Raw genomic sequence first — 19,376 nt, forward strand, 5'->3', positions numbered from 1 at the left:
CTAAACGGGGCGGGTATGAGAATGTAGCATACCCGCCCCGCCCCGCCCCGTTTAATTTTTTAAATGGGACGGGGATGGGAATTGATTTAAATAAACGGGGCGGGGTTGGGAGGGGGGCGCCCCGCCCCGAACCCGCCCCGTTGCCATCCCTAGAAGGTACAAGTCAAGCTTTGGTTCCAATGCCTGATTGCTAATTACACAGGTCGGATGATCGAATTGGGCAACAACAGTGTACGATGTGGGATTCAACTCTTTCTGAAGGACCTAGTCTTAGGTTCGGTGCTTGATTAGTAATCCCTTCTGGTGAAAGGTGAGGGCCAAGTAGAATAGGTTTCCCCAATTTTGAAATGGATTAGAGTAGATCTATGATCTATCCAAGAGATTGCAAACCCAACAGATGGTGGCCTGAAACTGAGAAAATTACTTTTTGCACATATGTAAGATGTCGTCGTGACTGGGACATTCTCTCTCTCTCTCTCTCTTTCTCTCTCTCGATGAGGAGATCACATAGATCACTCTTGGAGATTCACTTGTAAAAACCCTTCTTGTATGTAAATATGTTTATAAATGGGTAACCACATCTTTCACTACAACTGTCAACAGTACTAGTTTTACCATGCCATTATCTATATATATAAGTGATACGCATTAATTAGGAACAGCCCATCTGTATTTTCAGTTTCTTTTATTCGAATTTTCCATGCCTCTCTTCTTGGGACCGCATTTTGATACACAAGTGACACTGGAGAGAGAGTATTCCCTCTATTGATTAGGGCCACCAAGACAAGCTCCGGACCTGTTTGAGCAAGATTCCAAACCCAGCCCTATCTCAACAATGTTTGGGCCAACATATAACCAGTCCCATTGCCGGCTATAACAATATAGCAATGTATTCTTTGATTTTGACATTTTATGCTATTGCTGAATGCCTGCTTGACATTGAGGTTTCTCGAGAAAAAAGACCCATAAGATGGGCACAACAGATTTTTCAATGTGTAATCAATCAAAATCAAAACAACTCAAGAGGTGAATTATCAGGAAGATTTTTTCTAAACCCTTTTCAAATTGCTTTTATATTTCAATCACACTACAGCTAGTAGGTGTCCCCACAGTGTTTCATTATCTTTACAGACCATCTGATGAAATTGGAAATCTGGATCTCAATTAGTCCTTTGCCAGTTCTCCCGCTTGAAATACAGAGTGTGCAAACAAACTGCATAGCAAGAGAACAAGCCTTGTGGATAGACTCAAACTAGACACTTGGGTGACGCCTTATTCCTAACCAACAAACCAAGCAAATCAAGGAGAACTAGACATAAGAGTATGCAAACTTTATCATTAATAGAAGCCACTGTATTGTAGAAACTTGGTGAGTTCTACATTGGAGATGTATTCATTTTAACACGCCAAAGTGCATATTATTATTGCGAGAAAATGAAAGTTTGGGGACTGAAACACTAAAACAAAATACATGCAGTATGGTAGACGAAGGTGTAGTTGAATGGTGAGACAAAATCATGCAGTTCCTTTGAGCTTCTTGGTGATGCCAGCAATGTACATCCCCTGGTGAAAAGCTTGCGCCAACTCTATCTCAGAAGGCTGTCTTGAGCCGTCCCCAGCGTAAGTTCCTGCACCATAGGGGGAACCACCCTTCACCTGCTCTATCTCAAACATGCCAGCTCCAAATGTATATCCAATTGGAACAAAGATCATGCCATGGTGAACAAGCTGGGTGATGGCTGTCAAACTGCACACAGTTTCCACAAGTGAGAAAAATCTTCTGCACTGTAATTAGCCGATGAGAAAAAAAGAAGCAAAGATGCCTAATAAAGAAAGCCTTAGGAATTGGGGGATTTGAGAAAAGGGAGCTTACGGAGTAGTCTCTTGTCCACCTCCTTGAGACCCAGTGCTATAGAAAAGGCCTGCAGGCTTGCCTGCAAGCTGCTGTGTTCTCCATAGCGCTCCAGTTGCATCCAAGAATGCTTTAAATTGACCAGCCATCATTCCAAATCTAGTGGGGAAACCAAAGATAAACCCGTCGGCCTCAGAAAGTTCATTTGGTTTAATAACTGGTACATCACTCTTAGGTGGTGCCCCCATCAGCCCAAGAACATCCTCAGGGAGTGTTTCAGGTACCTGCTTGCAGATTGAGGAACAAGTGAATGCATGTTAAACCACATATTCCAATCAGAAGCATATGATCAACAAATTGTGTAAAATTTTGAAAATCCCATGAAAATAGCAATCCTGTTTTCCATTTTTTCTTTTGTTTTAGATAATACAATACATTTTTAAAACACAGTTGCCAAATAAGGTCTTACATTCTCAAAAGTCAACATAGAGTAGATATTTTGGTATGCAATTGGCAAGTCATACTGAAAAAATGGTAGACCTCAAAATTTTTAACACGACCCACCCAAATAAATGCCAGGTTACCTCAAAATTTTATACTCAGAAAAAAAATTACTAATTACAATTCTTTCAGACTTATAGATGTGTTATATGCAAGTTAAAAAGGGAATTTATGCTTTACAACTGTTTAAAAGAATAAGTAATTAACTTAAAAAAACCACCCACCTGCCATAGTTTCACTTCTACCCCTTCCACAGATTCAGCTCCTTTCTTTATCTCTTGAGCAAGCTTTTCAACATGTCCATACATTGAATAGTAACTGTGCAGAATTAAATAGTTTCATATTATATTATAAAGATGTACTAACACAAATGAAGACATTGACCCATAAAATTAGGGCTGATGAATTGTCAATGCAGAGAAATGGGTGCATAATGGATCCATGGGTTATAAAGAATTCTGTGCCAGGAAAAAAATAAGTGGAATAAAAGAAACGTAGTGCAATCAACAAGATCCAAGATTTTGAATATTTTAAGAATTTCAAGTTTTGTGCACATTAGAGATTCTACTAAGAACTAATTTCAGTCATGATGAATGTGAGGTCCACCATCCAAAAGATAATGAATATAGAAACCACATAAGTTAAAATAACTTTACTTAAGATCAAAAAAGAAGTATGACTTCCTTTTTCCCAGTTTTCCTGACAATGGAAAACATGATATGGATGAAGAAAGGGATCCCTTAATAATCAAACAGAACCAATAAATACACTGCATATGTTGGGTCACATGGTACGATGACCACAACTCTACTGATTTACCAGAGCTAATGGGTCTTCTGCAGAATATGACTTGATCCCCCTTTCTTCTTCTCCTTTTTTACGACTATCCATTTCTAAGAACAATATAAAAGATATAAGCCTCATTGCAAATCCAGGCCCCAATTACAATTGGGCGAATGGGTTCAAACTTACATGAAATAGTTTTGGCTTTTTTTTTTCTTCTCAAAAATCTTAATGGAAACTGAATCTGGTACTGCAATTGAGAAAATTACAAGTGAAAAAGTGTAAGCATTAACATTGCAGATAAGTGAAAATGCAGATCCCACCCCACCCATTAACCCACCTACAAACAAGGCCAGTCTACCAAAATTCTTGATCATAATTTATGATTTTGCAACCCAACAGTCCACCAGGAAGCATTCATGTAATCTCTATGTTCACATGGCTGAGAAGAAAAATCAGAAGAGCACAACATCTATTGCAGTTTAAAGTAGAGATTCAAATCGCAGAAACAACACCCAGAAAGATGAAACAGAGATCATAATCATAAAATGACGGAATAACAAATATCAAATCAAATCAAGACCATCAGAAGATCATAAAAGGAATCATATACATGCACAAAGAGATCACGGAGAGAAGGATAGATGGTAATGCTTACACGATATAGAGTTTGGCAGCCATTAATGGAGTATCTGTTGCTCTCTCCACGCTTTGTCTCTCCTTTGTGCTTGTGGGTTTAAGCGAAAAGTTGAAAGGGAAAATGAAAGTTGATAAATGAAGCACAGAGGAGGTGTCATTTATAGCGACTTCTCAGCCAAGCACCGGGCCGGGGCGTTTGAAAATAATTATTCTTCCCTAAAAAGAATATCCATATCTAATCCAGAAAGTCTTCATACCTTATTTTTTTTATCAATGAAAAGAAGGGACAAATTTTCAATTACGGAAACATTTCATTCCTTTCTTCTACTGATGATCATCCTCAAATTCAATCAGCTTTCACCTTTTAGCCTGTAATATCAATAGTTCAAAATTGCAAATGATCATTTTCGAGGACATCAAATAGAATTGGAGTACTATTCTGTAGGAAAAATATATTATGACTCTGGAAAAGTCATCTGATATTGATGGTTCTTTCTATGATGAAGACAATGCATTAAAATATACGAACTGTCAACTGTTTCTGGGTATGCTTATGGGGAAATTATCCAATCTGCAAATGTGATCGGTGGAATCACATGCATGCAGGCGGCTGAAAAAGACTGCCAAGGAAAATTTGCTCATTTTTTGGGTTGTTTGGAATTTTATTTAGACACGCTTCATATAGAAAAATTAACTTGTATCAATTTGGACACTAGTGTTTTTTTTTTTTTTTTTTCTAATTAATTAAGGTTATGATGTGTGCAATATGTCTGCATGACACAATGTCATGAAAAGGGAAATTGATTAGTGGATGGATAAGCTTTCATTTCCATATTATTTCTTGTAGTCTCAAAAGATCATCCTCTTTCTCATTTCGCTTTTATATATACTAGGAAGTTTTAACGTGCCATGCACATGAGCTAATACAAAAAAAATCCAATAAAAAAAAAGAATATGTGAATTTATTCTTTTAAAATATTTATAGAAAACTAATGAAAAAGAGATTCAAAGTAAAAAAAATTGAATTAGACATAAAACAAAACAGAAAAAAAAATTATTAGGCTGAAATATAAATATAAAAAAAATTATGAATTAGACATAAAACAAAATGGGAAAAAAATTATTAAGCTGAAAAAAAAAATGACTTGGATGGAATATAAATAAAGTTACACTTTTCCATATCAAAATTTTAGATAGTAAAATTATTTTTAAAATTATTTTTTTCGAAGTTAAGCAAAATAAATATTACATTAGTCCTTAGCAATACCAAATTTTATTTATTTTACAAAAAGTATATGAATATTAAAAGAAATACAAATTAGATTAATTATCCAAACATATTTTTTTCTTACATACTTTCCTTGTCAATTTCTTTTAATTTTATCAATTTATTTACACAAAAAAACTATATGATATTGGATTGTAATACAAAATCATAGTAAAAAGAAATCATTAACAAATAAAAAATAGAAATATCTTATTAAGAATAAAAATTTGATCTCCCAAATACGCTTGGTATTCCATTTTCAAATCATTAAATATAGTTATTTAAAATTTCCTTAATAATAGTGGTTGGTATTTAAAAAAATAAAATAAATAAAGATTGTGAAAAAAAATCTAGTAATTCCAAAATGAAGATTTAGCTAAACTAAAAATGAAAAAAAAAACTCTTAAAAAAACACTTAATTTCAATTAAAATAAATAACTATATTATTCTTATTATAAGATTTAAGTTGTGAATATTAGTTAAAAAGAAAATTAAAAGAAATAAAATAAGAAAAATTAAAAACATTTGTAGAAATACTAAATTTATAGCATAATTAAGAATCTCCAATTCCTATAGACATTGTATTATAAAATAAAGAAGTTTTCAATTATTATGGATATTGGATTATAAAACAAAGAACTATAGTTTCCGATTCGTATAAACATTGGATTATAAAATAAAGAAATGAATTTCTTTCTAGAATAATAATTTATATTAAAAAAAATGAAAGATTTTATTGCTTAAAGAGTTCTCATCATTCTAAAATTAACATTCAATTAAAAGTATTTACAAAAATACTAAAATTATAAAATAAGTAGCAAACTTCAATTCCCAAAAAAGTTGGATTATAAAATAAAGAATTAGAATTTATTAAAAAAAAATGTATACATGAATACTAAATTGGATTAGCTCTCAAATTTACCACACACCTAGGGTTCCAATCTTTCTCTGATAAACATATAAGCAAAATCATCAAGAACACTAAATGACAACACTAATTAACCTAATTGTGTTCTAAAAAACCCCATTGAGTGCTAAAAATTGTCAACTCCATAAACACAATTCCTTCTTTAAACAAATAGGGGATAAACAACAATCTCCTTTCACCAATATGCGTGTTATGGTTACTTAGTCCCTAAAACACAAAAGAAAAGCATAGTTGAATATGGAGTATCACCACTTGTTGAACCAATCCTCCAAATTACTTTTGTGAAACTCAATAAAAGTTTATTCGCAAGTAGGGACTGACAATGATTTCACTGACAACAAATGTGTTGTCCCTATGTCACGCCCCAAGACCCACTCCAAGGGCGTGACGGTCATTTCACACCTCAAACCCGAAGGCTTAAAGTATAATCTGACCCAAACAGTCATATTGTAACTGGATGTTACCAATTACCAAATACATGCTCAGAGTAGCGGAAACAAAATCTAAAATCCTCAAAATTCAATTTCCAAATAACTTCCAAATACCAAATGATCCAAAATAACATAACTAATAGTTAAACAAAATCCAACATAAAATCCTAAGTCAAATCCTAATGATGACCATTCCTCAGCCTAGCCATCACTCCTCACCCGAACTAAGAGTACCTGAAAAATTTTCAACAATTGGGAATGAGCTCACAGCCCAATAAGGAAAATTAATGCAATTCATGGATCAAATATTTTCATTTCAAATAGGAGATATCATTTTTTTTTTCTCATCAAATATCAGAGTTTCAAAAATACCAATATATTCAAAATTCAACCAACCATTTTCAGATTAAATTCAAACACTTTCACATAAGATTCAATCAAATCCATTCAATTTTCATTACTCTGGTTATCAAATATCAAATGCCCAGTTAGGTGGGACTTTTCAAATGGGTGGCTAGCCTCAAATTGTTCCTGGTGGACGGAACCAAACACTACTAGTACTAGTAACCTCTAACCAAACCCCTAGAGGCTGGGGTCCAAATCAATTACATTCTCACCATGAAATGTAAAGGTCAACTATTATATCCCGTTGACAGGGCCGAATAGTCAACTATTATATCCCATTGACAAGGGCCAAATAAACTAGAGTGATGTTTTTTTTTGTTCAAGTATTCAAATTTACACAACATAATATCTCCATATTTTGTGTCATAAATAAAACAAAATATTCCAACATAACATTTAGTGCAAAACAATTTGATCCATGCATGGTAACAAAATATCATTTTATTTTCCACAATTCAAAATAACATATAAAAGAATTTAATTTTATAAATATTACATTAACTTCCCTTACCTCAAAAGAAGTCCTTGAAAGCTTGGGAAAAGAATAATTCTGAAAAAAATATAATCTACTCTTCACCTAATATACATAAGAGAAACAATTATTACTATTTATTTATAATTTAACTAATCTATTCCTTATTTAAATAAAACTAATAAATTCTCAATTTGTTTCTAATAACACATTACTAATTTAATTAAATTATAACTTTATTTCATTATAAAATTCTATATATATTACTAAATCTCTCATTTTATTTATTATAAAAATACCATTATTACTATTATCTTATTTATTAATCTAAAACTAAATATCATTTTTTTTTTATTATCCAATTCAATAGCTACCTAACCATTACTCATTCTCGGGTACACCAAACCAAACCAAAAAGCAAGTTTTTTTTTTTTTTTTTTTTGCCATCATCATGATTCATTATATATATATATATATACTCCTTCCATTTGGCTTCCAGCACAGTACACGTACGCCCCCCATTTTTTTTTTTCCTTCCTTCCTTCCAGTGTTGTGCACACGCGTTTTTTTTTTTTTTTTTTTTAATTAACCCTAACCTAAAATCGAAATATTCCAAGGATTTTTTTTTTTTTTAATAAAACTTAAGATCTCCCAAATTCCAATACTAAAAAAAAAATATTAAATTTTCACTATTTGATATTAAAACGAATTAAAAAAAATAATCTAACCCTAATCTAGATTTGGGGTTTTCCAAAAAAAATATATCTAATGTGTTTGAAATTAATCAATGAATCTAAAATATTATACTAGGGGTTAGAATCTTACCTATAGAGATCTGTTCTTCAACCCTGGAATCTGACTCCAACCTTACGTTCTCTGGAATTCTGCGAACAGGAACTCTATTCAGAAAAGAAGGGAAATAATAAAATTTCTAATTTATACCTAGGGTATTAATCGTAAAATTACTCTTTTACCCTTTTTTTTTAAATTAATTAATTAACTAATTTAATTATTAATAACAATTTCCTAAATTACCCTTAAAAGAAAATGCTTGGGCGTTACATCCTCCCCTCCTTAACAAAAGTTTAGTCCTCTAAACTTGACATACCTGAGTCTTGAAATAATTGAGGATGCTTTTCTCTCATCTCTTCTTCTAACTCCCAAGTGGCCTCTCGGATACTATGATTGCTCCACTGGACCTTTACCAACTTGACAACAGCATGTCGTAGTATCTTATCCATCACATCCACAATTTGAACGGGTACCTCTTCATAGGTCAAGTCCTCAAAAATTTGAATAGGCTCCAACTCCACAACATGAGAAGGATCATAAATATACTTCCTTAGAATCGAAACATGAAACACATTATGAACCTTAGACAGGCTTGGGGGTAAGGCTACTTTATATGCCAAAGTGCCTATTCTTTCTAATATTTCAAACGGACCCACAAAACGAGGACTAAGTTTTCCTTTTCTCCCAAATCTCATCACAGACTTCATAGGTGAAACTTTCAAGAACACATGATCACCCACCTCAAACTCCAAATCTCGCCTACGATGATCAGCATAACTCTTATGTCTACTTTGAGCTGCTTTTAATCTTTCTTTAATCAAAGCAACTTTTTCAACAGTCAACTGCACAAGTTCAAGGCCCAAAAGTTTCCTTTCTCCAACATCATTCCAACAGATAGGAGATCGACATTTCCTACCATACAATGCCTCAAAAGGTGCCATCCCAATGCTAGCTTGAAAACTATTGTTATAGGCAAACTCTACTAAAGGTAAATGATCATCCCAATTACCTCGCAGGTCCAAAATACAAGCTCTCAACAAATCTTCCAAAACCTGAATTACCCTTTTTGATTGGCCATCAGTTTGAGGATGGAAAGCAGTACTAAAACTCAACTTAGTGCCCAAAGCTTTTTGTAGACTATGCCAGAATCTAGAAGTGAAACGAGGATCTCTGTCAAACACTATAGAAACTGGTACTCCATGCATTCTCACAATCTCCTTCACATAAAGAGAAGCTAAACGATCTAAAGAAAAGTTCACTTTCATAGGCAAAAAGTGAGCAGACTTTGTCAACCGATCAACAATCACCCAAATAGCATTATTACCCTCTAAGGTTCTTGGCAATCCTATCACAAAATCCATGGTAATATGCTCCCACTTCCACTCAGGAATAGCAAGTGGCTGCAAAGACCCTGCTGGTCGCTGATGTTCAGCCTTCACCTGTTGACACACTAAACACTGAGCCACAAATTGTGCAATATCACGCTTCATACCTGACCACCAATAGTTTTGCCTCAAATCCTTGTACATCTTTGTCCCTCCTGGGTGGATTGCAAACTTGGAACAATGAGCTTCCTCTAAAAGCTCCCTCCTTAAGTCTTCATCATTTGGGACACAAAGTCTAGTCCCAAATCTCAAGATCTCATCATCTGACAAAACAAAATCAGGCTTACTGTCCCTCTTAACTTCCTCCATAACTTGCACTAATTGGGAATCATTCTTTTGTAGGGTCTTAATTCTCCCAACTAAGTCTGGTTGTACTCTAAAATTTGCTACAAGTGCTCCTAAGCCCATAACTCGAAAGTGGACTTGTAAACTCCTCAACTCTTCAAGTAACTGCCCTTGACAACCTCTAATAGCTGCTAGAGAACCAACTGACTTCCTACTCAAGGCATCAGCTACAACATTCGCCTTCCCAGGATGATACTGAATAATACAATCATAGTCCTTAAGTAGTTCTATCCATCTTCTCTGTCTCATGTTCAACTCCTTTTGGGAAAATAGATACTTCAAACTCTTATGATCTGTGAATATCTCACAAGTTTCACCAAAAAGAAAATGTCTCCAAATCTTAAGTGCAAAAACCACAGCAGCTAACTCCAAATCATGAGTAGGGTAATTCCTTTCATAAGGCTTCAACTGTCTAGAAGCATAAGCTACAACTCTCCCATGCTGCATAAGAACACAACCCAAACCCTGATGAGAGGCATCACTATACACCACAAATCCTCCTGAACCTGAAGGGATAGTCAAAATAGGAGCTGACACTAATCTATTCTTCAACTCTTGGAAGCTACATTCACAATCATCAGACCACTCAAACTTAACTCCCTTCTGTGTCAACTTAGTTAAAGGTAGGGCAATCTTAGAGAACCCTTCTATAAACCGCCTATAGTAACCAGCAAGTCCCAAGAAACTTCGAATCTCAGTCACAGTACTAGGTCTTCTCCAATTAGCTACAACATCTATCTTGCCAGGGTCAACTGAGATGCCATCATTGCTTACCACATGCCCAAGGAAAGAAATTCGGTCTACCCAAAACTCACACTTCTTCAGTTTAGCATACAACTGCTTATCTCTGAGGGTCTGTAATACCATACTCAAATGGCCTTCATGCTCCTCTCTACTTCTTGAGGATACCAAGATGTCATCTATAAAAACCACCACAAACTGATCTAAATAGGGTTTGAATACCCTATTCATCAAGTCCATAAAAGCAGCAGGTGCATTAGTCAAACCAAAAGGCATAACAAGAAACTCATAGTGCCCATACCTAGTTCGAAAAGCAGTCTTGGGTACATCTTCCCCTCTAACCCTCAACTGGTGATAACCCGATCGAAGATCTATCTTAGAGAACACACAAGCACCTTGTAGCTGATCAAACAAATCATCAATCCGAGGAAGGGGATACTTATTCCTCACTATCACCTTATTCAACTCCCTATAGTCAATGCAAAGTCTCATTGAGCCATCCTTCTTTTTCACAAATAGAACAGGAGCTCCCCAAGGTGAAACACTAGGCCTGATAAAACCCTTGTCTAATAACTCCTGAAGCTGAACTTTCAACTCCTTAAGCTCCACAGGTGCCATCCTGTATGGGGCCTTAGACATAGGACCTGTTCCTGGTACCTGATCGATGGTGAACTCCACCTCTCTCTCTGGTGGCAAGCCAGGCAAATCCTCTAGAAAGACATCAGGATACTCCCTTACTATAGGTATGTCTTCCAACTTCAAATCACTTTCATTACTCACCACACTAGCCAAAAATCCTTGGCAACCCTTCTTGAGCAAGCTACTAGCTCGCAAGGCTGAGATCATACGCAATGGTCTGTCCACATGCTTCCCTTCAAAGCTAAACTTAGGCTGACCAGGAATACTAAACGTCACCCTTTTCTCAAAACAGTCAACAGAGGCATGGTAGGAAGCTAACCAATCCATCCCCAAAATCACATCAAAATCCTGAAGGTCAAGGAGTACTAAATCAACTGGCATTTCCCTATAACCAATCATCACAATACAATTTCTAAGCATTCTACTAGCCACAACAGAATCTCCCACAGGAGTAGCAACAATCAAATCAAAGTCCATGCTAGCAACAGGCAAACCCAACAAACCAGCAAAAGATACTGAAACAAAAGAGTGTGTTGATCCAGGATCAATCAAGACTCTAGCAAATAAGGTGTGGATTCGGAGAGTACCTGTCACCACATCAGAAGTGGCCTGAGCATCTCGATGAGTCATAGCAAACACCCGTCCTTGGGCTTTGGGTTTCTGTTTATCCTCCTTATTTTCCTCTTTAGGCTTCCCAGTGATGAACTTCCTATTCTCTGGACAATCTCTGATCAAATGTCCTTGCTTCCCACAACCAAAGCAGGCTCCAGTCTCTCTATAGCATGGCCTACCCCCATGCTTCTTACCACAAGTAGGACAAGCCCCATCTAAATTCTGCGTTGTCTTCCCTTTATTCTGATTTCTTCCTGATGTAGACCTTCGCTGTGCTTGATTACCATGAGCACCATCACTCCTATTTCGCTTCCTTTGCTGTTCCCTATACTGATGAAGCTCCTCATTATCTTTCTCTGCTATAAGGGCTCTGTCAACAACCTCTGAATAGACACCAAGCTTCAGAATAGATATCTTGTTCTTCAAATAAGGCTTCAATCCATCCTGAAACTTTAATGCCTTTTCCTCCTCTGTAGCAATCAATTGTGGGGAAAAACGTGATAACTCTGTAAATTTGGCCTCATACTGAGCCACAGTCATATCCCCCTGTTCTAAACGAATAAACACTCCCACCTTCTGCCGCCTAACACTGTCAGGGAAATACTTCTTGTAGAAAGCCTCCCTAAATTGTCTCCATGTTATGGGTCCCTGATCCTCCAAAAGTCTCCTAGTCATACGCCACCAATGATCTGCCTCTTTATCTAACATAAAAGCTGCATAAGAGGCTTTTTGCTCCTCAGAGCAATCTATGACACCAAAGAATTTCTCCATCTTAAGGATCCAAGCCTCTGCCTCTGTGGGATCTGTAGCACCAGAAAAGTAAGGAGGACCCAATTTCTTGAAGTCATCAAAAGAGCTACCCCTAGAAGATGAAGACTGTCCCTAAACATTAGTCCCAACAGCTCGAGCTTGGCGTTCAACTAAACCAGCTAGTGTCCCAAGATACCTATAGATCCCTTCTGCACTCACGGGAGGCAAACCCTCAATTGGAGGTACATCATCATTAGCCTGACTGTTTTGGGAAGATGCAGGTCTCCTTGGTGGCATGGTGTCCTATAAAGCAATAGGTGTAACTAAATTAGTCACTAAAAAGTCAAATAAGTAAATCAGAATTGTAAGGAATAAAAGGAATCAGACTAGATGAAGTTGAAACTTAAACTAATACGTCACTCATCTATTCCCAAAGGTACACTAAACAAGTTCCCATCAAGATCACAACCTAGTGCTCTGATACCACTCTGTCACGCCCCAAGACCCACTCCAAGGGCGTGACGGTCATTTCACACCTCAAACCCGAAGGCTTAAAGTATAATCTGACCCAAACAGTCATAATGTAACTGGATGTTACCAATTACCAAATACCTGCTCAAAGTAGCGGAAACAAAATCTAAAATCCTCAAAATTCAATTTCCAAATAACTTCCAAATACCAAATGATCCAAAATAACATAACTAATAGTTAAACAAAATCCAACATAAAATCCTAAGTCAAATCCTAATGATGACCATTCCTCAGCCTAGCCATCACTCCTCACCCGAACTAAGAGTACCTGAAAAATTTTCAACAATTGGGAATGAGCTCACAGCCCAATAAGGAAAATTAATGCAATTCATGAATCAAATATTTTCATTTCAAATAGGAGATATCATTTTTTTTTTCTCATCAAATATCAGAGTTTCAAAAATACCAATATATTCAAAATTCAACCAACCATTTTCATATTAAATTCAAACACTTTCACATAAGATTCAATCAAATCCATTCAATTTTCATTACTCTGGTTATCAAATATCAAATGCCCAGTTAGGTGGGACTTTTCAAATGGGTGGCTAGCCTCAAATTGTTCCTGGTGGACGGTACCAAACACTACTAGTACTAGTAACCTCTAACCAAACCCCTAGAGGTTGGGGTCTAAATCAATTACATTCCCACCATGAAATGTAAAGGTCAACTATTATATCCCGTTGACAGGGCCGAATAGTCAACTATTATATCTCATTGACAAGGGCCAAATAAACCAGAGTGATGTTTTTTTTTGTTCAAGTATTCAAATTTACACAACATAATATCTCCATATTTTGTGTCATAAATAAAACAAAATATTCCAACATAACATTTAGTGCAAAACAATTTGATCCATGCATGGTAACAAAATATCATTTTATTTTCCACAATTCAAAATAACATATAAAATAATTTAATTTTATAAATATTACATTAACTTCCCTTACCTCAAAAGAAGTCCTTGAAAGCTTGGGAGAAGAATAATTCTGAAAAAAATATAATCTACTATTCACCTAATATACATAAGAGAAACAATTATTACTATTTATTTATAATTTAACTAATCTATTCCTTATTTAAATAAAACTAATAAATTCTCAATTTGTTTCTAATAACACATTACTAATTTAATTAAATTATAACTTTATTTCATTATAAAATTCTATATATATTGCTAAATCTCTCATTTTATTTATTATAAAAATACCATTATTACTATTATCTTATTTATTAATCTAAAACTAAATATCATTTTTTTTTTATTATCCAATTCAATAGCTACTTAACCATTACTCATTCTCGGGTACACCAAACCAAACCAAAAAGCAAGTTTTTTTTTTTTTTTTTTTGCCATCATCATGATTCATTATATATATATATATATATACTCCTTCCATGTGGCTTCCAGCACAGTACATGTACGCCCCCATTTTTTTTTTTTTTTTCATTCCTTCCTGGATACTAAAATCAAAATATTAAATTTTCACTATTTGATATTAAAACGAATTAAAAAAAAAAATCTAACCCTAATCTAGATTTGGGGTTTTCCAAAAAAAATATATCTAATGTGTTTGAAATTAATCAATGAATTTAAAATATTAAACTAGGGGTTAGAATCTTACCTATAGAGATCTGTTCTTCAACCCTGAAATCTGACTCCAACCTTACGTTCTCTGGAATTCTGCGAACAGGAACTCTATTCAGAAAAGAAGGGAAAGAATAAAATTTCTAATTTATACCTAGGGTATTAATCGTAAAATTACTCTTTTACCCTTTTTTTTTTATTAAATTAATTAATTAACTAATTTAATTATTAATAACAATTTCCTAAATTACCCTTAAAAGAAAATGCTTGGGCGTTACACCCTATGTATGTGCAAATACGATCACAACTCTCGAAACCACTGTACAAAATGTTTGTTCTTTTCAGGAACACCTTCTTTGCCACCATTGTACAAATTCTCAGCTTTGCACAAAACATTGCATTTCACTAAAACTCTCTTTTGTCCTAGGCATAACACTTTCATTGATCCAAACCTTCCAAAACTATAACCATAACTCCAAACAAAGTCTCGAATTGGCTGCCATTTGTGGCAAAGAAGAACATTATGATGGTAATTTTGCAAAGGGCTTGAAGAAGTTCCTACAACCATGGAGATGAAAAAAAAAGATATAAAAGGGTTATGTGAGCATTGAAAAAATAGGGCTTATGCCCATCCTCAAGAGTCAAATAGTATTATGGGTTTTAAAGAGAATAACATGTCTAACGTCAATTGATATTAATATGTTATGATAATGGAATAAACTTTGCAATGTTAGATGTTAATAGACTATAAGAAATAAATTGATGAGAGGTATTTTTAGAATTAAAAGATAAGTAGTAAGACATTTTTAAAATGAAAAAATTGACAAACACCTTACACTTTTTATAGTAGTATAGATATCCTTTAATCCTTTACACTTGTCACTTTCTCAAAGGTTTTGGTCATAATAGAAAAGAATTTTTTCTAGGTGCACTTTGCCTGTGTAATCATTGACAAGGCCTCCCGTGTTTTCACTTACATGGTCATCCTGTGTTATCGCTAACACGAGCTCCCCGTAGTATCACTAATATGGCCACCCCATGTTACTCCTAATACGGGCGGTTCATTCTGAAGCCATACAACGAGGAATATTTGCCAAAGTTTACGTGGGGATCATGCAACCGTTATATCTAGACGGGCAGTTCTTGAGTTGTCCTCTTCACATCTCAAAAGCAGTACTTTTGGGCATAACATGAGTTTGGTGGGAAAAAATTTTGAACACATTGTTTTTATACTCAGCTACCCCCTAATGGAAAAAAATGCATCATTTCTTGCCACGTGTTGAAGGTTTCTAGAAATTTACAGAAGGCGATGAGTTATGATTGCTCTCATTCTCTTCCCTCTTTAATGTGGTACCTCTCCGCTTTCTTATTATTTCTTTTTCTCCTTTTTTAAACATTTTTGGTTATCCATCGACTTTCCTTATTTACACCCTTCTCTTTCTCTTTTATCATGTTATTTAGTTTGGCTTTAGAGAACTGCTTCACTCAAGGAGTTTTCTTCTTCATCTTTGCAAGTAGTGATTTGTTGTTCAATCTTCCTTGTTTGGTGAGTAAGTTTCTTGACGTTTCCTTTAAATTTACTGTCTTGATTTCAGTAGATTTTTTTTTTTTTTTTCTAGTTTGCTTTCCACTAGTTTTCCTTCTTGTATTTCCCTACGTTCTTTGCGTCTCCTTGGAAAGCTTTTTCTTTCCATTCATAGTATTATTTCCTCAAGGGATTTTTTGGGGGTCGGCTCTACGTTTTCTTAGTGGCTAAATTGATGTCTTTTGTATAAGTGTCTTTGCTTGTCCCTTGAAAAAAAATGTCACGATCAAATTTTGGTTGTTCATCTAGTTTTACTTAGACTGAAGGGGAAGTGATGGAGCCTATTGGGGACTATGTCGCATCCCACAGCCTAGAGGAAAGTCCACATGATTTAAGTAGTGACGGGTTAGGTCATGGAATAACCTTGGCCCAGGTATGAGAACTTGATTTTTGATGTTCATACTCCATTCTTGAAGATGTAGGTATTCACTTCCCTAGTGATCCTTTGGAGGTTCATGATACTACCCAAGTGTGGGAGCCAAATGATTTGATGTATTGGCCTTGTGATCACCTTGCGGTGGGGCTTGGTGCATCAGTTTCTATACTGAAAATGCTAAAAAATCTTCATAAATAATTGAAAACTTTGGTTCTACCATTTCTGGATTCAAAGGAGGTTTCTTCATGCAGAAATGAGTTTCAGGGTTTTTGAGAGAGTTTTTTCAAGGGGGAGCCGACCTCTCTTTGGTTGGGGAGGAGCTACATATATGCTCCTCCTACATGAAGCTTCGGGAGAGTTTCTTCCCTCTTTCTTCCATATGTTTGACTATCTTTTTTAGTATCTAGCCAACTCATTGCTGACCTTGACCACCAGCGGCCAAAAAAGTGGTTGTAGATTTGCTTTTAATGGTAGGTAGGAAAGCGGATTGGTGTTAATTGAAGGTTATATCTTGTAGAGGACCTTAATCATAGGTACATTTTGGGATGTTTATTTTTGGCAAGATCATATACTATACTCGAATACATCTCGGACATGTGCACTTGAACATTATTCACATTCTAGTTGGTGTTTCCATCCTTTAACTTTATTCATGAGTTACACTTGGGCTTAGAGGAGGTCTGTTTTATTTATCCTTTAAAATTGTCTGCTTGGGGAAGTTCTCTCTCCGTTGATACTCATTCCTTACAACTAGTGGTCGGGTTGCCTACCACCAGCAAAGGGGCGACTTGTGGTAACGTCATAGTGTTGGGAAATTGGGGTTGTAACCTAGGAGGATCTTCACAGGAGTTCCCCTTAAACGGGTCCTTTTGTAAATCTGGTACAGTTTGATTTTGCCCGTTTCTCTCTACGATTTGTTCCCTTCAACTTCTCCCTTCCTGTTTTCTTTTTCCTTTTTCTTTCTACAAACTTTCCTGTTGTCATTCAAACAAGTCTCAGTGAACGGGGTAGACGAGTTGAATGGCTTCCACCAGAGGGTTTTGATAAGGTTAACTTCATGCTTCACCTTAGCGAAAAGGAAATTAAGATATTACCAATCACTTCTGTCATCATCCCGATTGAAGGCGATTTTGATGAACCTAGTGCATTTTCGTATTCAACAAATACCCCGTCTTCTCTTTGGACAGGTATAACCCCCCAGCTTCATCTTGGCTATATAGACATTAAACAAGCTGAAACGGTTGCTCGTGAGCGGGAACGGGCCGAAGATTAAAGGGTTCTGGTTACCGCAGCAAGTGAAGTGAATCAGACCGTGGTTAACTACGTTACTTCCTCTTTGTCAGTTAAGAATTCTCTCGTGATCAATATTGACTGAGACGAGTGAGGGTGCAACAATGAGTTCTTCCGGACGTCCCTTTGGTGAATACTGTCAGTGGTCTGTCTCGCGGCTCCAAGAAGATAAGCAAACGGTTTCGAGCATTTTCTGATTCTGTGGGGCCTTCTTTTAAACGCCCTGCTCGTTAGCCTTCACTTCTCCCACGAGATGATCGGCCCATAATTCCTCGATCGACTGCTCCTCCTGTGAATAGGGAACCATGCCCAGTTATGCCCCCGCAACCACTGTTGACAACTGGGGGGTGTTTTTTAGAAGGGTACATCTTTTTTCAAAAAAGATGTTCCACCATTTTTCACTCACTGATTTGATGCCTATACCTCATTCTGTGGCATCGTCTTCACTGCAGCCGTCTTTAATGCTTGTTCCAGACGATCTAGACGAGCGTAATACTCGTGTTATAGAATTGCTTTTTCACCTTCTTTTTCCTTGGTTTGTGTTACTTCGTTACTCTGTTTTCTTTTCATTTAGTTTTACCTTCTTTTTATTACTCCTATCTTTTTGTTTGTGCGCAAATTTAGTATCGTCGAAGGATTTATATTGCCACTATCAAATGATGTGGGACAAGCTAAAGGACCACACAACTAAGGGATATTGCTCTGGCCATGTGTCAGCACCCGTACCTTGACCTGGACACTATGGCCACTAAGGGTATCATGGGTGGGCACCTTGCACCCATGAGGGCAGCCTTGAGGGAAGAAATAAGGTGAAAGTGGGTTTGTGGCATCAGATCGGCAAAAGGACTGCAGCACTTGGGCAGTACAAGGAGTCGTGTGCACACTAGCCGCAGGCAAAGGCAGCACAAGGGTAGTTCTCGAGCTGTCCCCTTCAAAATGGAGCTGGGATTGTTAGGTATGTTGCCTAAAGCTTGCGACAGAAGGCACAAGTCAAGCTTTGGTTTCAATGCCAGATTGCTAATTAAACAGGTTGGATGATCCAATTGGGCAACAGCAGTGTACAATGTGGGATTCAACTCTTTCTGAAGGACTTAGTCTTGGTTTCAGTGCCTGATTAGTAGTCCCTTGTGATGAAAGGTGAAGGCCGTGTAGAATAGGTTTCTCCAACTTCGATATGGATTAGAGCAGATCTATGATCTATCCAAGAGATTGCAAACCCAACAGATAAAAGGAGAATGAAAAAGGTGGCCTGAAACTGAGAAAAATACTTTCTGCACATATGTAAGTTATTGTCATGACTGGGACATTCTCTCTCTCTCTCTCTCTCGATGAGATCACATGGATCACTCTTGGAGATATTCTCTTGTAAAAATCCTTTTCGTATGTAAATATGTTTACAAATGGGTAACCACGTCTTTCACTATATAGATATGTGATATGGATTAATTGGGAACAGTCCATCTG

The 19,376-nt window shown here is 36.1% G+C and overlaps 2 protein-coding genes across 2 annotated transcripts; both read right to left on the reverse strand.

Moving 5' to 3' along the window:
* Nucleotides 1–1,310: 1,310 nt before the first annotated feature.
* On the reverse strand, nucleotides 1,311–4,286 carry LOC100853785 (probable NAD(P)H dehydrogenase (quinone) FQR1-like 1). Its single transcript, XM_003635132.4, has 4 exons — nucleotides 3,795–4,286; nucleotides 2,578–2,671; nucleotides 1,874–2,136; nucleotides 1,311–1,747 (listed from the first exon to the last, which is right to left on the reverse strand). Exons 1-4 carry the CDS (start codon nucleotides 3,815–3,817, stop codon nucleotides 1,516–1,518), a joined length of 612 nt encoding a protein of 203 aa, XP_003635180.2. The 5' UTR covers nucleotides 3,818–4,286; the 3' UTR covers nucleotides 1,311–1,515.
* A 2,172-nt stretch (nucleotides 4,287–6,458) lies between these two features.
* On the reverse strand, nucleotides 6,459–12,841 carry LOC109122624 (uncharacterized). Its single transcript, XM_059740122.1, has 2 exons — nucleotides 11,768–12,841; nucleotides 6,459–6,635 (listed from the first exon to the last, which is right to left on the reverse strand). Exons 1-2 carry the CDS (start codon nucleotides 12,561–12,563, stop codon nucleotides 6,610–6,612), a joined length of 822 nt encoding a protein of 273 aa, XP_059596105.1. The 5' UTR covers nucleotides 12,564–12,841; the 3' UTR covers nucleotides 6,459–6,609.
* Between the last annotated feature and the right edge of the window lie 6,535 nt (nucleotides 12,842–19,376).

The sequence above is a fragment of the Vitis vinifera genome, chromosome 10, assembly GCF_030704535.1.
Source record: "Vitis vinifera cultivar Pinot Noir 40024 chromosome 10, ASM3070453v1".
In the NCBI taxonomy this organism is placed as follows: domain Eukaryota; kingdom Viridiplantae; phylum Streptophyta; class Magnoliopsida; order Vitales; family Vitaceae; genus Vitis; species Vitis vinifera.

What these genes read in the sequence shown, in the direction of transcription:
- LOC100853785 (XM_003635132.4), bottom strand. Translation starts at nt 3,817, where the DNA reads ATGGCTGCCAAACTCTATATCGT. An exon ending in TAGAAGTGAAACTATGGCAG is followed by an intron (nt 2,137 to 2,577) that starts GTGGGTGGTTTT and finishes ATCTGCAAGCAG; the next exon opens with GTACCTGAAACACTCCCTGA. An exon ending in GGTGGACAAGAGACTACTCC is followed by an intron (nt 1,748 to 1,873) that starts GTAAGCTCCCTT and finishes AACTGTGTGCAG; the next exon opens with TTTGACAGCCATCACCCAGC.
- LOC109122624 (XM_059740122.1), bottom strand. Translation starts at nt 12,563, where the DNA reads ATGGAGAAATTCTTTGGTGTCATAGATTGCTCTGAGGAGCAAAAAGCC. An exon ending in CACTTCTGATGTGGTGACAG is followed by an intron (nt 6,636 to 11,767) that starts GTACTCTCCGAA and finishes AAAATTTTTCAG; the next exon opens with GTACTCTTAGTTCGGGTGAG.